Source organism: Syngnathoides biaculeatus, chromosome 16, assembly GCF_019802595.1.
Source record: "Syngnathoides biaculeatus isolate LvHL_M chromosome 16, ASM1980259v1, whole genome shotgun sequence".
In the NCBI taxonomy this organism is placed as follows: domain Eukaryota; kingdom Metazoa; phylum Chordata; class Actinopteri; order Syngnathiformes; family Syngnathidae; genus Syngnathoides; species Syngnathoides biaculeatus.
Window position 1 is genome coordinate 7083899 of NC_084655.1, and position 26831 is coordinate 7110729.

Consider the following 26831-nt stretch of genomic DNA (forward strand, 5'->3'; position numbering starts at 1 on the left):
GTAGCATAATTGTTTTAAACATAACCAACTGTTTAAAAAAAAAAAGACAAAAAAATCTACTTGGTTGTGCTATTAGTTAGGGTTGCGATTGGATAATTACCATACATATGATCAACATTTAATTTGCTTTGCTTAGTGTAATTTTATAAAATTAATTTTGTATTTTCTCTGCAGAATTGCAGTCAACTGAGGCATGAGTTTTACCTGTTTGTAGCTTTTTGAATTTTTTTTTTTAATGTACAATATTGTTTTTGTGCTCTTGCTAGAGCAATAAATGTTACTTTGGGACAATCTTGAGGTATTTTTGTGCCATGTTGAAGTGAGTTGAGTAGTTTCATCTAGATCTTGTGGCCTCCATAGGAATTGTGACAGATCTTGCTCTCTAGCCCCTTGCCAATTAGTGAAGTCCCGAATCGCAAATTTGAGGGCAAACAAAAACAAAGACCTATCCATCCATCTTCTTAACCGCTTATCCTCACAAGGGTTTCGGGAGTGGTGGAGCCTATCTCAGCTGTCAACGGGCGGGAGACAGAGTACACCCTGAAATGGTTGCCAGCCAATCGCGGGGCACATAGAGACAAACAGTCGGACTCGCAATCACACTTAGGGGCAATTTAGAGTGTCTAAGTAATGTTGCATGTTTTTTGGGATGTGGCAGGAAACTGGAGTGCCCTGAGAAAACCCACACAGGCATGGGGAGAACATGCAAACTCCACACAGGCGGGTCAGGGATTGAACCCAGGACCTTAGAACTGTGAGGACAACGCTTTCGACTGTGCCGCTACAAAAAAATATACTCATCTTACAAAAATCTAATTTTGACATTGATCCGGTGCATTGCAATTACGCAACAGCAATGACATGACTAGTAATGCGGTAAAACTTTTTTTATTGGACGGATAAATATATTGTCCCAAAATCCACGATATCAAAATAAATTTTTTGTAATTGGGGAGTAGGGAATGAGTGAATGATTCCAAAAACAGTGACTGTGTCTGACCCTAATCATGATAGTATATGGGGATTTTTATCCATTTACAGTATTTATTTTTGTGAACTATACAATTCACTTCAACATAGATCCTTAGCACCAAGATGCCTCAAAATAGTGCCAAGTAATATTTATATTATTTTGTCCTTTATAGGTTATACAATACTACAAGGATATTTACACAATGGATCATGGAATATTTTGCTTTTGTATTCACTTTGTCGATTGTTCACCACTTTTGGAATTGCATTGTGTAATACGTAGAGGGCACTACATAGATTAATATACATTCTCACCGCACAAAAAAAGGGCCATTGTAAGGCATTATAAAGCGGATAGGGAGTGATTCCATCATATTTATGATTAGAGCACAATGACACCTAACTGCAGTGCTTCTCAGCAGGAATTCCCATGGAATTTGAACGCAGTTAAATAGTCTTGTTTGCCAATTTTTCTCACGATTACACATTATCTCGTAATTATAAAAAAAAAAATGAAATAAAAAAAATAAAAAAAATTAAAATCGCAATTAAGCTTCACATAAAGTGAAGAAAATAACTATTTGAATACCCTGCTCCTGCTATATTGCAAGTTCTCCCACTTAGAAATCATGGAGGGGTCTGAAATTTTCATCATAGGTTAATGTCCACTGTTGGAACAGTTGGCGGAAGGTGTCTGGCGTTCTATGTGACAGAATAGTCTCCGCTAGGATGAAGGGCCAAGTTTATATAACGGTGGTAAGGCTGGCCATGATGGACGGATTAGAGACGGTGGAACTGAAGAAACAACAGGAAGCAGAACTGTAGGTAGCAGAAATGAAGATGCAGAGGTTCTCGCTTGGTGTGAACAGGTTGGATAGGATTAGAAATGAGCTCATTAGGGGGACAGCCAAAGTTGGATGTTTTCCTGACAAGATTTGAGAGAGCAGACTTAGATGGTTTCGACATGTTCAGAGGGGAGAGAGTGAGTATGTTGGTAGAAGGGTGCTGAGGATGGAGCTGCCAGGCAAAAGAGAAAATGAGTATTTGAAGACCTGACAAAACCAATGTTAATATTTGGTACAGTAGCCTTTGTTTGCAATTACAGAGGTCAAACGTTTCCTGTAGTTCTTCACCAGGTTTGCATATACTGCAGGAGCAAATTTGTCCCACTCCTTCACACAGATCTTGTCTAGATCAGACAAGTTTCTGGGCTGTCGCTGAGAGACACAGAGTTTCAGCTCCCGCCAAAGATTTTCTCTTGGGAGACTGGCTAGGCCATGCCATAACCTTGATATGCTTCTTACGGAGCCACTCCTTGGTTTTCCTGGCTGTGTGCTTCGGGCCATTGTCATGGTGAAAGACCCAGCCATGACCCAATCTTCAATGCTGTGACTGAGGGAAAGAGGTTGTTCCCCAAAATCTCACAATCTCAATTTTGGTCTCATCTGACCACAAAACCTTCTCCAATGACTCCTCTGTATCCTACAAATGGTCTTTGGCAAAGTTAAGACGGGTCTTGACATGTGCTGGTTTAACCAGGGGAACCTTCCGTGCCATGCATGATTTCAAACCATGACGTCTTAGTGTATTACCAACACATTAGAAACAGTGGTCTCAGCTCTTCTCAGGTCATTGACCAAGTCCTGTTGTGTAGTCCTGGGCTGATTCCTCACTTTTCTAAGGATCATTGAGACCCCACAAGGTGATATCTTGCATGGGGCTCCACTCCGATTGAGATTGACTGTCATGTTGAGCTTCTTCCATTTTCTAATGATTGCTCCAAAAGTGGACCTTTTTTCACCAAGCTGCTTGGCAATTTCTCCGTAGTCCTTTCCAGCCATGTGGAGTTGTACAATTTTGTCTGTGGTGTCTTTGGACAGTTCTTTGGTCTTGGCCATGTTACAAGTTTGAGTCTTCCTGATTGTATGGAGTGGAGAGGTGTCTTTATGCAGCTAACGACCTCACACAGGTGCATCTGATTCAGGATAATACATGGAGTGGGGGTGGACTTTGTTGAAAGGCGGACTAACAGGTCTTTGAGGGTCATAATTGTAACTGATGGACAGGTGTTCAAATACGTATTTGCAGCTGTATCACACAAATCGGCAAAAAATTATACATTGTGATTTCTGGATTTTTCCTTTTAATCTCTCTCACAGTGGACATGAACCTGCGATGAAAATTTCAGACCCCTTCATGATTTCTAAGTGGGAGAACTTGCAAAATAGCAGGATGTTCAAATACTTATTTTCTTCCCTGTACTTATGAAAATAGTACCAGTTTTCTACCAAAAAAATGTAACTTGTGCTCAGTAAGATTTTAGCTGTCCCACATTAACTAATATTGTAAATGGAATTATGGATGATTCTGTAATATAAATATTTAACAAACGCATCATGACACTCAGTGACATGCTTCTAAGCGAATCGCCTCCCCAATGAGATTAAAAAAACATTGCAATAATAATTTCATGTGGCTGAAAGGCGTATTTGCACGACACACCACAAATCCCTTACACTAGAATGACACCCTGCCTTGAAGAAAACCTTCTCCACCCCCGACACACTAATTTTAACCAAATCTAGAGAAGGAAGTGTGTGTGCCAATTGGGGCAAAAGGGAGGCAGGTGTTTGGATCTAAAAAAGGGGCCTCAGTGCAAGTAGTAGCAGTCGTAGTAGGCAAGTACAAAAAGAGTCCTTCACTTGTCAAGTCTGAAACAATTGTGAGGGACTTTAAATAGAGGAGTCACTTTTCTCGGCAACAAATCATCGCAACTTCTAAAGTAGGTGGGGATGCACAGAAAAGTAAAATGCAAAATGGTGAATTCCTGACATATGAAGGCCAGCAAAACAAAGAGGTGTTTGAGTGTGAAGGATGTATGAGTGTGTGAGGAGTGTGCAATAATAAGTGTATGTGTGTGTTTGAAGCACATGTATAGTGTGACGGATGTGCGTGTGTGTATGTTAGGTGTGTATGGGTGTGCAAGTAAATATGTGTGACAAGTATGTAACAAATGTGAGATGTGTGTATAGTTGTGTGTGTATGTGTGAGATTCCATAAGCGTGTGTAAAGAGTGTATAGGGAGTGAGAGAGGAGTGTACAGAATGTGGAGTGTGTAAGAGTGTCTGCACAGCCTATGAGTTACAAATGTATGAATGTGTGTTACGAGAGGAATGTATGAGGAGTGTGAGCGTGAGGAGGTTCTGAGATGTGTTTGTGCGTATGTGTGTGAGGAGTAGGGCTGGATGAGGACCAATTACAGGTATTGGCATTAGGCCTCATTTCAAGGTATCAGGTACCCGTGATGGCTGCCAAGACCAGCCACCAATACTTAAGGCCCAAACAAATCGGACAAGTCATCCTCGCCAATAGTTGGCAAATACATGGGTGAAGCATCATATGCGTCAGAAAGAAAGAAAGGTTAATGATGTTCATGTTAAATTAAATTTTGTATTTAAAAAGTACTAGTGGTGTCAGTACTGGGTACCTGTGACTACTCCAGAGTGAATAGCCATATTGATAATAATAATAATCCCGAGAGGAATGTGTGAGGGAAGTATGTGAAGAGTATGCAATGAGGGGCGTGAGTCGTGCACATTTGTGATGCGTGAGTAAATGTGTGTTTGTGTGAATGTGTAAAGACTGTGTGTGTGAAGTGTGCGTGTGTTCATGTGAGTATATGAGGAGTGTGTGAGGTCAGACCGAAGGGCTGTTAAAGTGTGCTAGTGTGTGTATGTGTGAAACGCCAGTCCAAAGAGGTGGTCAAGAGTGCTTGAAAGTGCTTGTGTAAATATGTGAGCAAGTGTGTGTGTGTGTGTGTGTAAGGAGTATGTGAGTCCATGCCACCAGTTCAAAAAGCTTTGGGAATGTGCTTGTGTGTGTGTGTGTTTGAGGCCATTTTAAATGTTTAACAACTTGTAGCTTATTGAACTTTAGAAAACAGAAAAGAAGACTGGTGAAGACAAAAATAGAAACACCCAATGAATATGTCTGTCTGTACAAACGAACAAAAATCCTTGTTTATCTCTCACGTGAGTCGTGGTGGGCAGTAGCAGCGGTACACCCGAAAAAGTCAGACCAATTCGGGAGAGCGACGTAGCCAGCGCGAAAGGTTCCCACTCCGGGCCGTCAACTATCCCGTTCGCTGTCATTCCAGCTCGGTAGCCTGTTGGGTTTGGGGATGCGCTGGGAAAATGGCAGTTAGGAGATCTTGCAGTTGCTCCGTGTGCAGTTCTGCGGGGGGCTCTGTGGGGGACGGATGGACTTGGAGCGCTTCAGGCTGTTGCCCTTGGAGCCGCCGGCTGCGTTGGCCAGTGAGTACGAGCGTCCGTGCATCATGACGGCGTTCATGCCGTTGGCCATTGAGAAGGACTTCAGGTGTGACTTGATGGCCACAGGCAGCGGCAGCTTGTCAATCAGGTGGACTGGCGTGCACGAGACGATGGCCCGGCAACACAGGTCCTGGAGGCTGAAGACTGAACACCCAAAACAATTAAAACATAAAATCTAGAATTGGGGAAAAAATACCTACACCAAAATAAAAATACATGAGATTAAAAAAAAAAAATTCAAATGGATTACAGTGGTGCCTTGACTTGCCATGACCAACACTCATTTCACTTCTATGTCACATCAATTTTCCCACTCAACCTTTTCCAGGCTCAGAACTTGCCACAATTATTTTTATTTAAAAAAAAAGGAAAACTGGGACTGTATTTTATTTTAAAAAAAGACAATGTAAGAGAAGGACCAATATATTCTGGTAATTGTAAAATTGCACCATCTCAAACAAATTCAAGCAAAAAATACCTACAAACTAAAATTTATTGGATCTAAGAATTGTGAAGCACTTGTTAATCAAGGTAATATTGGACAAGAAAAGTATTGCAATACTTGAACTATGGCTTGATTTATTTTTTTGCTTTTCTGGTGTTTTTTTTGTGGTGGCTGGAAAGGATTAATGGCATTTTAATTTCAATGTGGAAAAGTGATTTGATAAGTACATTTACTCACATGCTTGGTCACAAAACAAATTCAACTCCTTAGTCAGGATACCACTGTATCATTTAACAAATAATAATTTCCATGTTTGTCATCAATTACTCCACCGCTTTTGCTCATGTTTTAGTTTGTCACCATGGTGCTGTTTCCGTATCAGTATCAACTACAAATATAATATCATTGAAGTTATAATTTTGCCAAAGTGAAAGACAACTTGGAACCCACCTCGGTTGGGTTTCCAGAACTTCTCCATGCCATGCCGCATCAGCACGATACGCGACAGCTCCGTGAAGGACTCAATTACGTTGAAGTTGCACAGCGGGCTCACCTCAAAGAAGGTCATACCGTTCTTCTCAGCATAAGCCCGTGCCTGCTCAGTGGGTACCTGGCGCTTGAAGGCCAGGTGCAAACGGTTGCCCACCAGGATGCGGGGCACGCCGGGCGCGTGCTGCACATGGGAAAGTCAGAGAGCACATGTCGAGTAAATTTAAAGCTGCAATCCACTACTTTTTGGGGGGGGTTAAAAAACACAAAATAAACCACTACTTAAGGATCTGGCACAATGCCAATGGAGCCATTCTCCTGCTCTAACAAACTGATGTATTTGTTAGTGTCTTAATTTTTTTATATGAAGTGACTACCCTAGCACATTGGCGCAGCTGTAGAACGTTGGGCTCACAGTTCTGAGGACCGGGGTTCAAATCTTGGCCCCGCCTGTGCGGAGTTTGCATGTTCTCCCCGTGCATGCATAGAATTTCTCCAGGCACTCTGGTTTCCTCCCACATCCCAGAAAACATGCATTAGTGCATTAATTGGACACTCTAAATTGCCCCTAGGTGTGATTTTAGTGTGACTGTTGTCTCCATGTGCCCTACTATTGGCTGGTATTTAGTTGTGTATCCTGCCGCCTGCCTGATGACAGTTCAGGTTGGCTCCAGCACTCCCACGACCCTTGTGGGGATAAGCAGCTCTACAGCGGCGCCACTGTGCCGCCTTAAGTTATAACTAATCATTCAATGTCAGTTAGGTTTAATTGAAAACTAAATAATCCACAAGTGTTAAGGTGAATGATTTGTCTACTGTATATGTCCCCTTGCATATACCAACAACCAGTCCATGTAGAACCCTGCTTGTGTTAAAGTTTTTTTTTCATGCTTTTTTGAGTATTTCGCTATTTAAATAATATTTCTTCCACTGCACGCAATTGATTAATTGCACATTTATTTATTTAGTTTCATGTTTTATTTTTTTTCTTTGTTGTTAAATGCTGTTAATCCTGTAAAACACATCTCGTTACATTGTGTATGAAATTTGCAATACAAATAAATTTGCTTTTGCTATTGAACACTCCAAATTGTCAATTGGTGTGAATGTGTGTGACAGTTTGTCTATATGTGCACTGCGATTGGCTGGTGATCATTCCAAGAGTATCCTGCCTCAGTCACTGACAAATGTACGGGTGTGGTCAGTCATGCCCGCAGATATAAAGTTGCGGGTGTGTGTTCTGTTTGTAATTATGAGTGTACCCCTGCAAGAGCGGATGGGGCGGTGTCAGGTAAACTAGAAATTACAGTGCCTTGTGAAGGTATTCGGCACCCTTGAACTTTTCAACCTTTCGTCACATTTCAGGTTCAAACACAAACGTAAAATTTTCATTTTTTGTCAATAATCAACAACAAGTGGGATACAATCGTGAAGCGGAACGAAATTTCTTGGATATATTATATAACCTGATACCTGAACCTGTCTGGACTTTGACTTAGCCATTCTAATACCTGGATAAATTTGTGAACCATTGCATTGTAGAGTTGGCATTATGTGTTTTGGAACACTGTCCTGTTGGAAGATACATTTCTGTCCCAGTCTAAGGTCTTTTGTAGACTCCAAGAGGTTTTCTTTCAGAATGGTCCTGTATTTGGCTCTATTCATCTTCCCATCAATTTTAACCATCTTCCCTGTCCCTGCTGAAGAAAAGTAGGTCCAAACCATGAGCTGTGTTGCTTTTACGCCAAACATATCGTTTTGCATTGTGGCCAGAAAGTTCGATTTTGGTTTCATCTGACCAGAGCACCTTCTTCCACATGTTTTGTGTGTATCCCAGGTGGCTTGTGGCAAACTTTAAATGAGACTTCTATAGATATCTTTAAGAAATTACTTTTTTCTTGCTACTCTTCCATAAAGGCCAGATTTCTGCAGTGTACGACTGATTGTTGTCCAATGGAAAGACTCTCCCACCTCAGCTGTAGATCTCTGCAGTTCATCCAAAGTGATCATGGGCCTCTTGGCTACATCACTGATCAGTCTTCTCCTTGTTCGAGGTGAAAGCTTAGAGGGACGGCCGGGTCTTGGTAGAGTTGCAGTGGTCTGATACTCGTTCCATTTCAATATGATTGCTTGGACAGTGCTACTTGAGCTTGGGAAATGTTTTTGTATCCAAATCCGGCTTGAAACTTCTCCACAACAGTATCTCAGACCTGCCTGGTCCTTGGTCTTCATGATGCTCTCTGCACTTTAAACAGAACCCTAAGACTATCACAGAGCAGGTGCATTTATACGGGGACTTGATTACACACAGGTGGATTCTATTTATCATCATCAGTCAACATTGGATCAGTCAGAGATCCTCACTGAACTTCTGGAGTGAGTTTGCTGCACTGAAAGTAAAGGGGCTGAATAATATTGCACACCCCACTTTTCAGTTTGTTAAAAAGTATAAAACAGCTAATAAATTTTGTTCCAGTTCACGATTGTGTCCCGCTTGTTGTTGATAATTGATAAAAAAATTGAAATTTTATATCTTGATGTTTGAAGCCTGAAATGTGGCGAAAGGTTCAAAAGTTCAAGGGGGCTGAATACTTTTGCAAGGCACTGTAGAAGGAGACCGTGAGCTTCAGTGTTGAAAAAAAAGACATCAGGCTGCAATGGATCGGTTTTCAAGTGCGCTGAGAGTGTGCGACAAGTGCGGAATTGCACAGTGGCGCAACTTAGACGGAATATTGGTCAAGGCTATACAAAATTAGCGACATCTTTCAATATCCATGTATTTCTACTCGTAACAAATTTTACGTGTGATTTTTCATGACCGACTGTCCAGATTTGCGAGTGAGTAAAGAAAATAGATGGATGAATGAATGAGACACATGACTGTAACAACTAAGAGAGTCCTTAGAGTGTATTTAAACGCATCGTAGTATGATCAATAAAGCACCAATGGACTCACTCACCTCATCAATCTCTCTGATCCACCTGTCAATACCGTCAAAGGACCAACGGTTGGTGATGTCATACACCAGCAGGATTCCCTACACACAAACCAGAATAATGTAAAATTATAAACGAGTAAAACACTGTGAAAGACTTCAGTTCATCATGTGTACACTCCTTACCTGAGCGCCACGGGAATACGAGCGAAAAATGGTGCAGAACCGCCCCTGTCCTGACGTGTCCCTAAAGAAAAAGATTTCATGGAAATAGATGAAAAGAACATTTGTGATGTGACCAGGGGTAGTCAACCTTTGGGTCATATACAGACCCATAGAGAGTCAAGACGTTCAAGGAATGCCATGATTTCAGAGTCCCCCTGAGAGCAGCAGATATACAGGTTCATCTAAAATATTAGAATACTTGAGGAGAGTTCATTTTATCGGAGTTTTGCAATTCCAAAAGTGAAACTCATAAATTAAACAGATTCATTATATACAAGAAAATACTTTTCAGAAGGCCAACTCCAGCCTAGTTTCCAAAAGTAAAATCTTTTTGATACTTCGAAGACCTCCTCAATTCCACCAACATGCCTTCCCACGAGGAACCTGAGTCTGGGTTCTCTGAGACGGGCTCTTCTATCTCTGGGGTTGAGGTCACTGAGGTGGTCAAAAAGCTCCTTGGTCGCGGGGCCCCGGGGGTGGATGAGATTCGTCCGGAGTTCCTAAAGTCTCTGGATGTTGTGGGGCTGTCCTGGTTGACACGCTTCTGCAACATCGCGTGGACATCGTGGACAGTGTCTCTGGATTGGGAGACTGGTGCGGTGGTACCCCTTTTTAAGAAGGGGGACCGGAGGGTGGGTTCCAACTACAGGGGGATCATACTCCTTAGCCTTCCTGGTAAGGTCTATTCAGGGGCAGTGGAGAGGAAGTTCCGTCGGGAACTCAAATCTCGGGATTCAGGAGGACCAATGGGGTTTTCGTCCTGGCCGTGGAACAATGGACCAGCTCTACATCATCGGCAGGATTTTCAAGGATGCATGGGAGTTCGCCCAACCAGTCCACATGTGTTTTGTGGACTTGGAGAAGGCAATCCAACCATGTCCCTCGGGGAGTCCTGTGGGATGTTTTCGGGAGTACGGGGTACCGAACCCCTGATATGGGCTGTAAGAGTTTGGTCTGCATTGCCGGCAATTTCCGGTGAGAGTTTGACTCCGGCAAGGCTGCCCTTTGTCACCGATTTTGTTCCTAACTTTTATGGAAAAAATCTCTAGGCGCAGCCGAGGTGTAGAGGGTGTTCGGTTTGGTGGCCTCCGTATCGCATCTCTGCTCTTTGCAGATGATGTGATTATGTTGGCCTAATCAAGCTGTGATCTCCAACGCTCACTGGAGCGGTTCAGAAGCGAGTGGGAAGCGGCTGGGATGAGAATCAGCAGCTCCAAATCTGAGACCATGGTCCTCAGGCGGTAAAGGGTGGCGTTCCCTCTCCGGGTCGGGGATGAGATCCTGCCCCAAGTGGCGGAGTTCAAGTATCATAGGGTCTTGCTCATGAGTGAGTGAAGAATGAAGCGGGCGATCGACAGATGGATCAGTGCAGTGTCTACAGTGATGCACACTTTGTATTGGTCTGTTGTGGTAAAGAAAGAGCTAAGTCGAACGGCAACGCTCTCAATTTACCACTCAATCTACGTTCCTAGAAGCGACCGAAATGAGTTTCCTCAGCAGGGTGACCGCTCTCCCTTAGAGATAGGGTGAGAAGGTCGGTCATCTGGGACGGGATAAGTGTCGAGCCACTGCTCTTCCAGATTGAGAGATGGCTGGGGCATCTGATCCAGATGCCTCCCGGACGCCTCCCTGGTGAGGTGTTCTGGTCACGTCCCACCGGAAAGAGACCCCGGGGACGACCCAGGACACGGCGGAGACACTTTGTCTCTCGGCTGGCCTGGGAACGCCTCGGGATCCCTACGGAAGGGCTGGAAAAAGGGAAGTCTGGGTATCCCTGCTGAAGCTACTTCCCCCACGACCTGACCCAGAGAAGGGGTAGAAAATGGATGGAAAATCTTTTTGACTATTTGTTATGCAACATTCCAATTTAATGGAGATGGTCAAATCTGGGTTTTTGTTTCTATAAGATAAGATAATGAGGAGGGGCAATATTACCCTGTTGTTTCGATCCATAATTAAATCATATGCAGATCACAGCCAAACCACCTCCCCGCCCTATCTACCTCCGCGCGGTGGTGATAAACGCCCACTTGTCAACAAGGCCGGGAAGGCCGAGCAAGTTGGCTCAGCCTTGTCGACAAGGCTGGTAGTGATCCACAAGGCCTGCCGAGGCCGTCCATCAGCGGCTGCTGCACGCAAGCCGTCCGATGCGCACATTGACACATTTAGCAAGCCTGATTTATGGATTACGATTTTTTTAGTAGCTGTATACACACCTACCTGTCATTTGGAACCCACGAAGTTCGTACAATCCATTTTTCAGACGAACCGGGATTCTTGCAAACTTATGAAGGGTAAATCTATCCTCCCGAGTCTTCAAGCAATGTCCAGCAAAGCAACGAGCCGGCATTTTGGCTAACACGAAGGAACATCGAGCTACTTTCCCTGAGGTAAAACTAACAGAAACAAACGAGTCTACTTGAAACAAAAATTGTGTTTTGTGGGAAAAAAATGCATGGGTCCATGTCAGCTGCCTTTTTTCATTAATAACATACCAAAAATCATCCATTTCATAACAGTGGCACTTTAAATGGACACTCTAAATTGATCCTAGGTGTGATTGTGACTGTTGTCTATGTGTTGTCTCTATGTGCCCTGCAATTGGCTGGCAACCAGTTCAGGGTGTAACCTGCCAACTGCCAGTTGATAGCCGGGATCGGCTCCAACACTCCCGTGACACGAGTGAGGATAAGCGGCTAAGAAATTGGATGGATAAGTGGATGGATGGATAAATTACTTTCATTTTATGAGAAAGAAAATCAGGGAAAAGCGTCATTCCTCTTTTAAACCACACATCACACAGTTTGAGCTCTACATAATTTTAACTGCTTCAAAATCACCCAGGGACCTTTGTAATTCCTACTCCTCTGCTGCTGTGTGCAACGCGCACCCAAAATAACTTGATACAAGACACCCAAACATCACAATAGATACAAGTCAGCCGGAGTGACAGTGAACAGATTCCCAGCCACAAATTCTGAGGGATATTTACAAGAATTCTATCTGGCAATCTTATAAATGACAATTTGGTGTGCTCGTGTAATCCGAGCGTTGCTGTAGCTGTGGTGAAAGGATTATGGAGGAACACTTTTCCCGGGGTAAACACATCTCTTCCTTTCCTTTTACCGCCTCAGAATGAGGTAGATTAGTGTGAGTCTTGACACCAATAGAAACAGTGTGAGATCAGTAAGAAAAGTGAGGAGTCATGTGTGACGCAGCACAAATACAAAGGATTCTGTGGGGACCAGCCGGCTCTGCTTCTTTTCTGCCCCACTTTTACCAAATGTGTTTGAGGAACACAAGGGACAACATACAGGAAATAAGCAAACCAGCATAAGCCCGTTCATAGATGCCATCTTAGCCACCTTTTTCCCCAGCTCACTGTCCAGTATAGGATGGCCAGATATAAGTTGATCAGCTTCAAATTTCGCACAAGATGTATAAATAAATACATTTGAATTCACAACCAATAATTTAATCAAGGCGGTGGTTCAGCTGGTAAAGTGTTGGCCTCACAGTTCGGACGACCTGGATTCTCCCCGTGCCTGCGTGGGTTTTCTCCGGGCACTCCGGTGTCTTCCCACATCCCAAAAACATACAACATTAATTGGACACTCTAAATTGCCCCTAGGTGTGATTGTGACTGCGACTGGCTGTCTGTCTCCTTGTGCCCTGCGATCGACTGGCAACCAGTTCAGGGTGTACCCGCCTCCTGCCTGTTGACAGCTGGGATAGGCTCCAGCACTACCCGCGACCCTTGTGAGGATAAGCGGCAAAGAAAATGGATGGATGGATGATTTAATCAATTAAATAAATATGTTAGCTGCGGCATGGTGGAGCGACTGGTTAGAGTGTCTGCCACACATTTCTGAGGACCGGCGTTCAAATCCCGGCCCCGCCTCTGAGGAGTTTGGATGTTCTTCCCATGCTTGCGTGGTTTTCTCCGGGCACTCCGGTTTCCTTGTACATACCAAAAACATGCATTAATTGGTGACTCTAAATAACCCTTAGGTGTGATTGTGAGAGCCAGTGGCTCTTTGTTTCAATGTTCCTTGCGATTGGCTGGCAATTAGTTCAGGGTGTACCCCGCCTCCTCCCTATAGATCCCTGGGATGAGCTCCGGCAGTCCCCGCGACCCTTGTGAGGATAAGCGGCTACGAAAATGGATGGAAGGATGTTTACCTTGTTTTTTTTCAGTTTTTTAATTTTGTAATTTATTCATTATTGACAAACTTCTCTTGCATGTTGGATTGACTGTTCTGAATTACGCTTCCCAGTGTAAGTTTAGCGTGGCTTCCTCAGGTGGTGTGTGTTATCTCATAACTGAAACACTATTAGAATGTATTTAACCTGTTATGATTTTGTATAGTTTTCATTATGCCAGTAACTTTTATTGTATTATTTACAGAAAAATAAATGAACCATTTACAAAACCAATACAGCTTTGAGTGTAGATTTTCCCTGAAAACGACCAACACAATAACAGACAAGTTCTTTTAAACTAGAAATTCATGGTTGTAGAAGACCAAAATGCATCCCAGTGAACACGCGCCAATAGATTTTTTTTTTGAGACTCAAAAAGTTATGATTGTTCTTTACCTGCATCTAAATAACTAAGAAATTTGGGTTGATGTACTCACCAAAGCTCCAGCTTCACCCTCCTGCCATCCAGAAGAATGGTGGTGGTCTTATAGTCAATGCCTGTATGAAGAAAAATAATTTGAATGGAACTGTTCATTTTACCCACAATACACTGTGGCAAACTGATGGTTTGAAATACAAGAAAATTGAGCTCCGAGCATTGTCATGGAACAAATTGAAGCAAAGCAAATTTATTTGTATAGCGCATTTCATACACAAGGTAACTGAATCTGCTTTACATGATTAAAAGCATTTGAATTAAGGCTTCCTGATACTCCAAGCAGCAACTGTGTTGACATCATTGCGGCTATCCTGCAAACGATTTGCCTTTATACTGAACCCCAACCCATGTGTGCAGTTTTGAAAACGCACTGCAGTTCCCCTCCAAGTCTGGTGTGTCACTATGGCTCGGACACATTTCTGTATCAAGGAATACAGCAACAATGTTGACCGTGGAACAGTGTGTTCGAACAAATGGACCTAGATGAACAGATGATGCGTTTAATTCTGCTGCAAAATTGATCAAGAAGACGGCGGTGTTGGTGGTATGTGGAATTAAGGGGAAGGATGAGTTCATTATCACAGCATGTGACTAAAACGGACCAATCACGAGAGATGATCTCCGTGCCATTCTACGCACAGCAACAGTTTTTCCGTGTGCAGGTCAAGTGATGCATAGGGGCCGGACCGTGCGGCCCAATGTGTCGGTCACCTCATGGAATGCGGGAGTATACAGAGGCCTTTAAACTCAAAGTCAAAGTATTTCAAAAGTCCCCTGACTTTTTTTGTGTAAAGGCCAACATAAAAAACCCGTCTGACTGCACCTGCCGCTTCGTGCCCGTACAGGTTCCCCTGCTGGATCTTTTCAACCGGTTCTTGTTTTTTTTCTCCCTTTAAAAGCGGTCAGGCAGAAAAGACCCAAGGCTGAACACCTGAATCGGAGGTTGATGAGTGTTATAATAATTTCAACAGAGATTCAGGTTTCATGGTGAGTAAGAGTGAAAGCCACCCAAGAACGGCTGCTAATGTAAACAAAATGTCTAGTATGAGTTTGGTCATATAATTTGAGGAATGGTGTGTAATCACCACTGATAGGTGGAACCACACTTGGCAGTGAAAGTTGAGCTGAGGTTTGTCGCAAAGGTCAATTTTCATGGCAGTGACGTAACCATAATTTGTACATATGATGAAACTAATCTACAATAAACACAGTAAAAGTTATTGTAACAGTAGTAGTCCACAGCATATTTGCAGTCCACTATACGCAAATTAAATTATTTCAGTTTTTTTATGTGCGGAACATATCCCCAGTAATTTAGAGGAAAGAAAACAAACAAAATCTCACCTATTTCCATTTGTCAGTCCTCAGATGCCACGAGATTATGCCAAATCCCTGGCCAAATTTGTCTGAAGAAATTATTAGAGTAACTGGTGTTTGAAAAGTCTGCTGAAGACAAACATTTTGGTCAGGAAAGAGCTGCTAAGTTTAGCCTGCATTAGTGAAAGGAAAGTCCTTGCTGCACGTGAATGTACCCACATCTGGTCATAAAAAATGTCATCAAATGCATCCATCATACATATCTTCTTAGCCGCTTATCCTCACAAGGGCCGGGGGAGCATGTGTGGGGGAGCATATCCCAGCTGTCAACGTCCAGGAGGCAGTGTACACCCTGAAGTGGTTGCCAGCCAATCGCAGGGCACATAGAGATTTAATATCCTGTTAATGTTGCATGTTTTTGGGATGTGGAAGGAAACCAGAGTGCCTGGAGAAAACCCATGCATGCAAAGTGAGAACATATAATCTCCACACAGGGAGGGCTGGGATTGAACCCGGGTCCTCAGAACTGTGAGCCCAACGCTTTCCAGCTGCTCCACTGTGCCGCCAATTCATTGAATCATCTGTAACATTTATTTTTAAAAGAAATCTAAGGTAGTTTTAAACAGGATTTTGGAATCATTGTTTGTCTATATTTATGGTATAAACAAGTATTTTTCTGTGAATGTTGATGGCAGTTAATGCTTGGAAAAATGTTTCAAAGTATATTAAGAATGAGGAAAAATGGGCAAAAGGAAAACTTGATTGTGAATGTCATTGGGCCTCATTCATTAAGAGTGTTCACGCACAGATTTGTGCTTAAACCGCCTGTACTTCCAAAGCTGTGATTCTTCAATATGCTTGCACTTGTTTTTGTTTGTACCTTCCAAACAAATCCAGAGGCTCCTTAGACCATGAGAGTCAGCTTTAAAAAAAAATAAAAAAGTCAAGGGGGTGCATTGTATTGTGCACTGTATTGTCTGTGTTTTCATCCTGGATCAGGCTGTGCCAAGGTGGAATTTTAAAATTACAAACCATCTCATCCTGCATTTTCTACTTTGGCTTCAGACCACACCTTTCCCACTTGAAAAGAGAAAATCTCATCCAGTTTAACCACTTTTTGTTCGATTATTCACATACTCCGACAGTCATTTCATCTTAAAACAACAGCATTTCTTCTTTAAATTTCCCCATTAATATCAAAAGTAAATATAAGCACCATGTCTAGCTCGTCTTTGCTCTATGTTGCCCAGACTGTGTTGCGAACTAAATCAGCGGTGGTGGACGCTGTCATTATAAAACATGTTGATGGGTTGTGTAAGTACTGTAACGTTTGTAATTATGAGTGTACGTCTTTCAGAGTGGGGTTGGGGGGCGGGTGTAAGGTAAACTAGGAAAAAGAAAGTGTGGCGGGGCAGCGGTCGTTGTTAGAGTAAGTTCCGTGTGCCTAAAAGAAACCAGTGGCTTCTTTTCATTTTTTTATAGTACGTAAGTGAATTGTCCCATTAGATGTAACAGAGGACAGAGGAGCAAAGAGGACTCACTCAAAGAGATGACAAATGTGTCACGCAACTATGGCCTCTAAAGAATCTCTGACACTTACATAGTGGGTAATTTAGAATAGATGATATATTGCTGCATTGATAACAACTGAAGGAAACATATGTTCCTGCCATATCAGAAGATATACCATTTGGTGCTTATTTTTGGCCACTGGTTGGGAATATAGTAGGATGATTACATACGACACATTTAAAAGGTACTAATATCAATGTCAAAGACTCATTACATTATTCAGATGAGGCATATGCATTGAGATGGGTATACAGTGAAGAAAACTAAGTATTTGAACACCAAGCTATATTGTGAGTTCTCCGACTTAGAAATCATGGAGGGGTCTGAAATTTTCATCATAGGTGCATGTCCACTGTGAGAGAGATAATCTAAACAGAAAAATCCAGAAATCACAATGTATGATTTTTTTTAATCATTTATTTGTGTGATACAGCTGCAAATAAGTATTTTAACACCTGAGATAACCAATGTTAATATTTGGTACAGTAGCCTTTGTTTCCAATTAGAGAGGTCAAACGTTTCCTGTTGTTGTTCACCAGGTTTGGACACACTGCAGGAGGGATTTTGGCCCACACAGATCTTCTCTAGATCAGACAGGTTTCTGGGCTCTTACTGAGAAAGACGGAGTTTCAGCTCCCTCCAAAGATTTTCTATTGGGTTTAGGTCTGGAGACTGGCTAGGCCATGCAAGAACCTTGATATGCTTCTTATGGAGCCACTCCTGGCATTTACAATTCACATACTGTTCATGACCATGATACAAATGTATTTTTATAATTTTTTAAACTACGGCCCCTCGTAAATACACGACTCCGAACAAACTCTCGGTGCTGCCTGCAGTTGAGTAAACAAATTCTTCCGGCCCCTGCGCAAGGAGGAAAGAAAGCAACTATTTCATCACATGGATGAAGTAACTCTGACAACAACACAAAATTGGTCCCTCTAAATAGATTTACAATACCAACACAACACATGCACATGCGTGCGCCTGCACGCACACACAAACACACACACACGGCTCTCACACAATTGAGGGCTCCTTGCCTAAAAAAAGAGCTGGAGGACACTCATCCAATCCCAGTCTTCTGCTTCTTCAGTCCAGATTTCCTGCCTTTTAAATACTTACTTTGGTCACACAATGTTCTTGTTTTTGTTGCTTTTAGCCAGAAGGAAATGGACCAACAGCTAACTTTTCCTCATGTTTTGACTTAGTCAGGTTCCATCCACTTCTCAATAAGTTACATTCTAATAGTTTTTCAGTGAAAACACACACCACCTGAGGAAGGTACGCTAAACTATACCGAGAAGCGTAATTCAGAACAGTAAATCCAACACAGCAAGAGAGGTTTGTCATTAATGAATAAATTACTAATTAAGAAAAACAGAAAACAGTTAAATGCAAAATTCATGCATGACTTTATGCAGCGACATGGTGGAACAGCTGGAAAGAGTTGGCCTCACAGTTCTGAGGTCCCTGGTTCAATCCCGGATCCACCTGTGTGGAGTTTGCAAGTTCTCCCCGTGCCTGCGTGGATTTTTCTCCGCATTCCTTTTTCCTCCTACATCCCAAAAAACATGCAACCTTAATTGGACACTCTAAATTGCCCCTAGGCGTGATTGTGAGTGTGGCTGTTTGTCTAGACGTGCCCTGCGATTGGCTGGCAACCAGCTCAGGGTGTACCGTCCCTCCTGTCTGTTGACAGCTGGGATAGGTGACGCGCGACCCACATGAGGATAAGCGGCTAAGAAATGGATGGATGGATTGAATTCATGCTAGAAAATCTTCCTCAACATCAGTTCAGTGAGCACCAACAGATGTGCTTTTCTTGGTCTTATTTTAAGGGATGTTTATTCTAAAGAAGTACAGTCACTGATGGTGTAGCAGTACACACGCATGACTTTGGTGTGGGCAGTGCGGGATTGAGTCCCGCTCAGTGATGGTGTCGATATCTGCCCTGCAACTGACTGGCGACTAGTTCAGGGAGTAGTCCGCCTTTTGCCCAAAGATAGCTCCAGCTCTCCCGTGACCCTTGTGAGGATAAGCGGCTTGGATAATGGATGGATATTGTAAAGAAAAAGTAGCCTTGAAAAGGGACGCTACAGTGTTTCGTATTTCAACCACTTATTAAGACTTGTTGCTGTATCTTGACACCATGACAATTCCTAATGTTGAAAAATGAGAATGCAAATAAGATTCACACCACAACTTCTACATTAAGTCTGAGGCCATGTCAACACGGAAGTTCATTTGTGTGGATTGGATTTTTGTGGAGCTTTTGCTGGAAAATACCATCTTGCTCCGGAGTTTTTGTAGGACGAATGCAACACAAGTCATCCACCATTGTTGTTGTTAAGCAGTGTTCGCACAGTGACACGATATCTGGCACAACCGTGTCGTAGTTTCAGGAAAGATGTCTTGTACACACAGAAACCTGATGACAGCGTTTTGAGGATTATCCACTATGGTGCTTGATTTTTTAAATTAACACATTTGGGTTCTCAAAACGCCTGACCCATGTCGACAAATCACACACACAAAAAAAAAAAAAATATATATATATATATATATATATATATATATATATAGTAGCTACACTGAAACACATTCAAGTGTGGTGTCAATAAGTGTATTATCAGCTTCATGGCACCTTGAGGTGTGCTGTGAATGACAAAAAAATCCACATATACTTGATGCCCTCCCCCCTAAACAGTCGATAGATACCAAAAGACGGTGGCAAAGCACTTAGAACGGTAACTGGACTTTTTTTCGATTGATTCATATTTGGTGGTCTTTAACAATACCATGTATCTAGCATGTACAAAATCATGGACCCATGTTATTTACACACACACACACACACACACACACACACACAACACACACACACACAACACACACACACACACACACACACACACACACACACACACACACACACACACACACACACACACACACACACACACACACACACACACACACACACACACCACACACACACACACACACACACACACACACACACACACACACACACACACACACACACACACACACACACACACCACACACACACACACACACAAAAAGATTTCTGCCTTGAAACTCCTCCGGGACGAAAATAAAAAAATTAATTCCACCCGGAACAGTATCCGCCACCAGAACCCATGTTTCACATGGAGAGTTATTGCAGATGGACACAGTGTTAGCCTACGATATGAAAGTAATTGGCATTTTTTTAACTTAAACTGGTAATTGACAGAATGCTAATGCTAATTACGATGGCTAACTCTTTAACACAGAGCATTTTGCGGTCCCAAACTCTGCACAGTACACCAAATTTATAGCATCCATATATGCCATGAAAATATAATATAATATATAAAATATAATTCGACTTTTATGATAGCGTTGGACTGAACAGCAAATAACCCAAGATAGTTCTGCACAAAACAAAACAAATGAGAAAATGGGCAAATTTGTGAATACCAAACAATGAATATAGTGTAGACAGTAATATGGTTGCAGCAATACAATATTTTTAGAATCCATTAATCTACTTATTGCTCCATCAGTTATTAACAACAAAAGGTGTATCCATGTCATGACATCCACATTGCCGCGTCCCACAAAATAACATGTGACCCTGTAGCACTAAAGCGAATGGAAGTTGCATAGCTGTGTTTTGAGTTACAGCCCATAAAGTATTGACTATGTAAAAAAGATCGATACGCACATGGGATTCAACAACCAGAAAAATAAGTAAAGATCACTTCCCAGTTGTAATTTCTTATCTAGCGCCTCAGTAAAAATGTTTTTATTGAAGACACAGGGAAATATCCATGAGAAAAGCCAGATGACGAGAAATCAACAGCTATTGGCTGCTGCCGTGCACAATACAAGGGAAATCTCGTAATTTCTGATATCAACAGAAAGGTTTGGGGTTTCTATAGCTGTAGATTTAATCTAAATGTACGTCATGATGCGTATGAACCGACAAGAGGCTATAATACAGTTCTTCATGGTGTAAAGTAAACACCCTTGTTGCTAGGCTAAATTTAAAACACCACTTTCACCCTTTAAACGTTCATATCGTTACGAAATAAGTTAGAAAGGCACTACAAAGGATGAAAAATGGAAAGGCAGTTGGTCCTGATGACATACCGGTGGAGGTATGGAAGCAATTTGGAGAGATGGCTGTGGAGTTTTTGACCAACTTATTCAACAGAATACTAGCGGGCGAAAAGATACCTGAAGAATGGAGGAAAAGCGTACTAGTTCCCATTTTTAAGAACAAAGGCAATGTTCAGAGCTGTGGGAATTATAGAGGAATACAATGACGTTATGAGAAAGAGTAGTGGAGGCTAGACTCAGGACAGAAGTAAGTATCTGCAAGCAACAGTATGATTTCATGCCTAGAAAGAATACCACAGATGCATTATTTGCCTTGAGGATGCTAGTGGAATAGTACAGAGAAGGTCAGAAGGAGCTACATTGTGTCTTTGTGGATCTAGAGAAAGTCTATGACAGAGTACAAAGAGAGGAACTGTGGTACTGCATGCGTCAGCCTGGTGTGGCAGAGAAATATGCTAAAATAGTACACGACATGTATGATGGCAACAGAACAATGGTGAGGTGTGCCTTAAGTGTGACAGAAGAATTTAAGGTGGGACTGCATCAGGGATCAGCTCTGAGCCCCTTCCCGTTTGCAGTGGTAATGGAGAGGCTGACAGATAAGGTTAGTCTGGAATCCCCTTGGACCATGATGTTCGCAGATGATCTTGTGATATGCAGTGAAAGCAGGGAGCATGCAGAGGAACAATTAGAAAGATTGAGAGATGCACTGGAAAGGAGAGGAATGAAGATTAGCCGAAGTAAAACAGAATATATGTACGTGAATTAGAATGGTGGAGGGGGAAGAGTGAGGCTACAGGGAGAAGAGATAGCGAGGGTGGAGGACTTCAAATATTTAGGATCAACAATCCAGAGCAATGGTGAGTGTGGTAAGGAAGTGAAGATACGGGTCCAAGCAGGTTGGAACAGCTGGCGGAAGGTGTCTGGTGTGTCATGGAACAGAAGAGTCTCTGCTAGGATGAAGGGCAAAGTTTACAAAACAGTGGTGAGGCCGGCCATGATGTACAGATTAGAGACGGTGGCGCTGAAGAAACAACAGAAAGCAGAACTGGAGGTAGCAGAAATGAAGATGTTGAGGTTCTCGCTCGGAGTGAGCAGGTTGGATAGGATTATAAATGAGCTCATTAGAGGGACAGCCAAAGTTGGATGTTTTGGAGACAATATTCGAGAGAGGAGACTTCGATGGTTTGGACATGTTCAGAGGCGAGAGAGTGAGTATATTGGTAGAAGCGTGCTGAGGATGGAGCTGCCAAGCAAAAGAGCTAGAGGAAGACCAAAGAGAAGGTTTATGGATGTGGTGAGGGAAAACATGAGGCCAGTTGGGGTTAGAGAAGATGATCCAGGAGATAGGCTAAAATGGAAAAAGATGACACGGTGTGGCAACCCCTAACGGGACAAGCCGAAAGGAAAAGAAGAAGAAGATCCTTACCAAATATTTCCACAATCGGTATCCATAATTGAGAAGCCATTTTAAAAGTCACATATTTTGGCTATTGACACGTCCACAGAGTGACTCTCTAACATGGACTTCAATTTCACTTCCAAAAACATGTTGGTTTTGTTAAAGCAATGTCCAGAAAAGGCCCCTCTGACAGCTACAACTCTTTGACCAAGTTTTGTATCCACTTTGGCCATATTTGGCTATTTCTGGTTGCTTCCTAAAGAAGATCTACTAATGCAGAGGCCACATTATTTACTGTGCTCCTGCAAAGAGCTACATCATACACATGCAAGATTCAAAGAACCACATTACACACAGTAACATCATTCCCTCCTCAACACACATCTTTGCTTAGCCAGATTTATTGTAAATGTCACACACACGACAAAAACAAAAATTGACTCCTACAGAGAACCAAGACCACAGGCTAGCGATTAAAAAAAAAGAAAAAAAAAGTCTGCTCTTTCTCACACAGACAAACTAACCAGTTCAACCAAGTCTTGTCTTGTATGTCACAACTCTCAACACTAAAATACTCACATGATTGGAGGTCTGAGTCCAACCGTGAATCAATAGGCACGCTAATGTCCGATATTCTCTGTTCAACGGTGTGGCGGGACCGTTGAAGGTCTGATACCATTTGTTCAAAGTTGTTGTTTTCAGGACAAGAGTTCAGCGACTTCATGAGGCATTTTTTAAATACATTCACCTTCGTTGTATGGCTTTTTGGCCCTTGCAATGTTCCGAGCCAGTTGATATGATGCAAGTGTTAGTCTCTAGATGCGTAATTTTTTTTTTTTTTTAAACTGCATCTGCTTTTCTGTCTTATTTTTCAAAGTGACTAACCTGTTACTGCAACATTCAGTCTCTTTTGGAAATTCTAGGTACAGGTTAGCGTGGCGTGAGATGAAGTAAATATTTTGAAGCTATGAAATGCGATAAAGACGTCTCACACTCAAGGCAGAGTGGTGGCCATTGTGCTCAGCAAAAAAAAAAAAAAAAACTACGAAAAACCCCACAACTTCTCCCACTATTAAAAACATCATGTGTTCATCCACATATTGTCATTGAACAGCATTTTTAACAGCCTTTTTGAGAACGAATTTGACAAATTATTTTCTACAAAGATCACGATGCGAGTGGGAAACTTTGAGCTATATTCATTACTGTGCATGCCAGTTTTGCGAAAATATCTTGTTAAGGTTAGGTTACAGTAGAGCGATGCAGGGAAGACGTCTCCTCCGAGGCCTAGGTTTTCCTCCTCTGGGTTAACTCCCTTCTCTCGTTGCACAGCTGAGCTGGGTGGCGGGAACAGTAAAGCCATGAAGCACTGATTTGATTTTTGAATGGCTTCATTGGCTCCTCTCCACATTCGGCATTGTGTCCTCCCTTAATTGTCATTAAGCGACTCTTCCCCAGTCGCCATGACAAAACTTTTCACTCTTTTCAACTGCGTGCGCTCTTTTTTTTCCTTCACACCCTCCCGTTACACATGCCTGCAAAAGTCCCGTCTCACTTACACAGACGCACACGCTCACACAGACTGAGCTTGCTGTCACAATACCTGTAACAACCGTAATAAACGCAAGCAAAGCGTGCACACAACTACCATAATGAAGTCAACCAAAGCGCGCATGCATGCACAAAATAAGAGAATACTGATATGCTTTCGTACCGTCACGAGAGCCACATGAAAACTGGTAAAGAGCCGCGGGTTCGCCACCCCTGCTTATATTGACAGTGCCAGCTCAAGAGCGTTGAGGTAGTCGGACAACTTTGCTGGCTGATTATCAATTGAGCTGATTTCAAGCCCCTGGTCTGGACGTCAGTAATGCATGAACAATTTTAATTCATGTTCCACGTATTTACTGCGGGAACATCGAGCCAGTATTATGATCAAAAACTTGCTTTGGTCAAATACAATACCTTTAAAGCCTTTTCAAAAAATGTATATAGCTCAAAATATGGCAGTGTGACCTATTGATTTCATGCAGGAGGTTCACATATACAGTAAGCGGGAGTCGGAGTCATCGAATAACATTGTAGCCTTGACTGTTACCTGGCTAGCCGAGTCTGCTGTAACATCAACGAATAACGATTGCTGGGAAACTTGAAGGCAGAAATTTTGCTTTGACTTTTTTGTAATCAAATAATTTGAGTAATTCGGTTATCATTTCTGCTCTGAATAACGTAAAAACCCATAAAAAATATCACCAATAAAGCGAGGGTGCAAAAAAACAATAATATAGCGGAGGTTCAATATAATGTTTAAAGCTAGAAGGGACTCACCACTGCTGTACGCGTATGGTGACTCGGCTGAGCCATCCTGCAGGCTATCCAGGATCTCGCCCTTGCCCACGTCGCTGTCACCCACCAGGAGGAACTTGAGCAGGTAATCGTAGCTTTTCACGGGGCTGCCCTGGCTGCCCATGGCCTCTCACATGAGCCCTGGAGAGCAGATAAAAGATGAGGGCATCATAATAAAGATGTTTGTGGTGCCCGGAATGTGCTGACATCACACCTATGTGTCATCTGCAAATAAATGCACGACTAGACTAACAACAATTCACCACTGGGATGTGGGCTTGAAACAAAAAAGATAAATATTATAGACAACATTATACATTATATTAAACATTATAGAACAGCAACTACAACGTACTGCCAGGGAATGTAATGCAAACATATTATGGTCAATATGGAAAGCTCATATCAAGTTTTGGGTAGAGAAGCAATAATTTATCAGTTGATCAACAACTAATCGAATTTCAAATTAATCAACAACTATTTTGAAATTGATTAATCACTTAGAGACCTTGTTTAACTTTAATTGTCCAAATTTTCTGATTTCAGGCTCTCAACAGTAAATATTCTGTATTGTATTCTCCAACCATAAAATTAGACTTATTATCTTTGTTTTTAATTTTAAAAAAGGTAATTTTGAAACATCTAATTTTACTTTGGAAAAGAATGATCATAACGTTTGCTTATCTTCTGACATTCTAGACCATAATAGAATCATAATCACAGTCAACTTGAAATAATTTTGTTGTTCTTTTTAAATGTAAAAACAATCTCAGTAAAAGCAACATGTTTTGTAATCCTACTGAAAATAGGGTAACGTTGCTTCTATGTCATGGTTTGTAACATCCTCATTTAGAAGACACTATTATAGGTTGTTATGCAGTAAGCCTTGAGGAGGTATATTGTATTTTTTTTCCAGATTTTTTTATACTATACCGCTTTTTTAACCTAAAGTTTGAAACACCCAATTTAATAGAACTGAATAATAAAATGTTGGCTTTTGTTGCTTTTAAAAAGGAGCGAAAGAAAGAGCGTTTGAGGTCTAATACTAACAGGGTAGTGTGAATGTGGAAAGCTGTCATCATTAGCGTCAGATATTTACATTTAAATGATACTACGATACTTTCTATTAATTAAAAATACAAAAAGCTGGGCTAAAGTTGGACTTTTGATCCCTTTAGACAGTCAACCATTATTACATTATTGTCTTTTACAAAATAACCACAAATTAAAGTGGGTTGACTGGAATGTTTGAAAAGCAATATTCATAGAAATTTGACTTTTTATTTTCTTTACGAATGAGTAAAACAACATATTTGCCTAAACCCTAGGGGACCTAACAAGGGAACAACAACATGCTCCCCCATAACTCGCCACACAAGCTAACAGGCGAACTATCGTTCCCACTTTGGACTGTCGCTCACATCAACGAGAAGGCACCATAAAATTAATTTTAAAAAAGTATTTAAAGACACATTCAACGATCACAATCATGCCGAGTTATGCAAGTGACTCAGCGGGTGTAAATTAAAACAGCCCGGTGTTAGCGGATAGCCCGCTAAGCTAACCTGGTGAGCTCCACTCACAGCGACGTCTGTGTGATTTGAGGCCGGCTCGTCCTCCTCTCGCGCGGGTAGGAAGATTACCGAAACGTCCCTCCGTCACATCCAAGAATTGCTGCTATGCCTGAGGACTTGAGGGAAAGCACCGCGGCCGGTAATTTTATACTTCCACTTAAAATCTCTGAACGACCTCTGTCGTTTCAGTCCGTAACGTCCATGTTTCTCCATTCTTCCGAGCCATGGTTAACGCAGAAAGAAGCCCAGAACAGTGAGGAATCTGCGGATGCATGACAGATCAATGCTGGGTTACTCCGTGCAGCCTTGAGGACCCGCCTCCTCATTCACATGATTGGCTTTTGGCTTCAAAGAGGGGAAGGTGGTGGTCACCATTGGCCGTGTAAAGTGGACAATCAAACACCCGTTGTCAACAACACGCAGATGGTGCAGGAATATAACAAATA

The 26831-nt window shown here is 42.1% G+C and overlaps 1 protein-coding gene across 1 annotated transcript; it reads right to left on the reverse strand.

Moving 5' to 3' along the window:
• Positions 1–872: 872 nt before the first annotated feature.
• Positions 873–24947, reverse strand: rab40c (RAB40c, member RAS oncogene family). The gene is made up of 6 exons (XM_061846562.1): positions 24794–24947; positions 14039–14099; positions 9360–9420; positions 9198–9275; positions 6199–6421; positions 873–5447 (listed from the first exon to the last, which is right to left on the reverse strand). The coding sequence occupies exons 1-6, from the start codon at positions 24933–24935 to the stop codon at positions 5173–5175; spliced, it is 840 nt and encodes a 279-aa protein (XP_061702546.1). The 5' UTR covers positions 24936–24947; the 3' UTR covers positions 873–5172.
• Positions 24948–26831: the final 1884 nt, after the last annotated feature.

What these genes read in the sequence shown, in the direction of transcription:
- rab40c (XM_061846562.1), bottom strand. Translation starts at nt 24,935, where the DNA reads ATGGGCAGCCAGGGCAGCCCCGTGAAAAGCTACGATTACCTGCTCAAG. An exon ending in ACCATACGCGTACAGCAGTG is followed by an intron (nt 14,100 to 24,793) that starts GTGAGTCCCTTC and finishes TTCTTCATACAG; the next exon opens with GCATTGACTATAAGACCACC. An exon ending in AGGGTGAAGCTGGAGCTTTG is followed by an intron (nt 9,421 to 14,038) that starts GTGAGTACATCA and finishes CTTTTTCTTTAG; the next exon opens with GGACACGTCAGGACAGGGGC.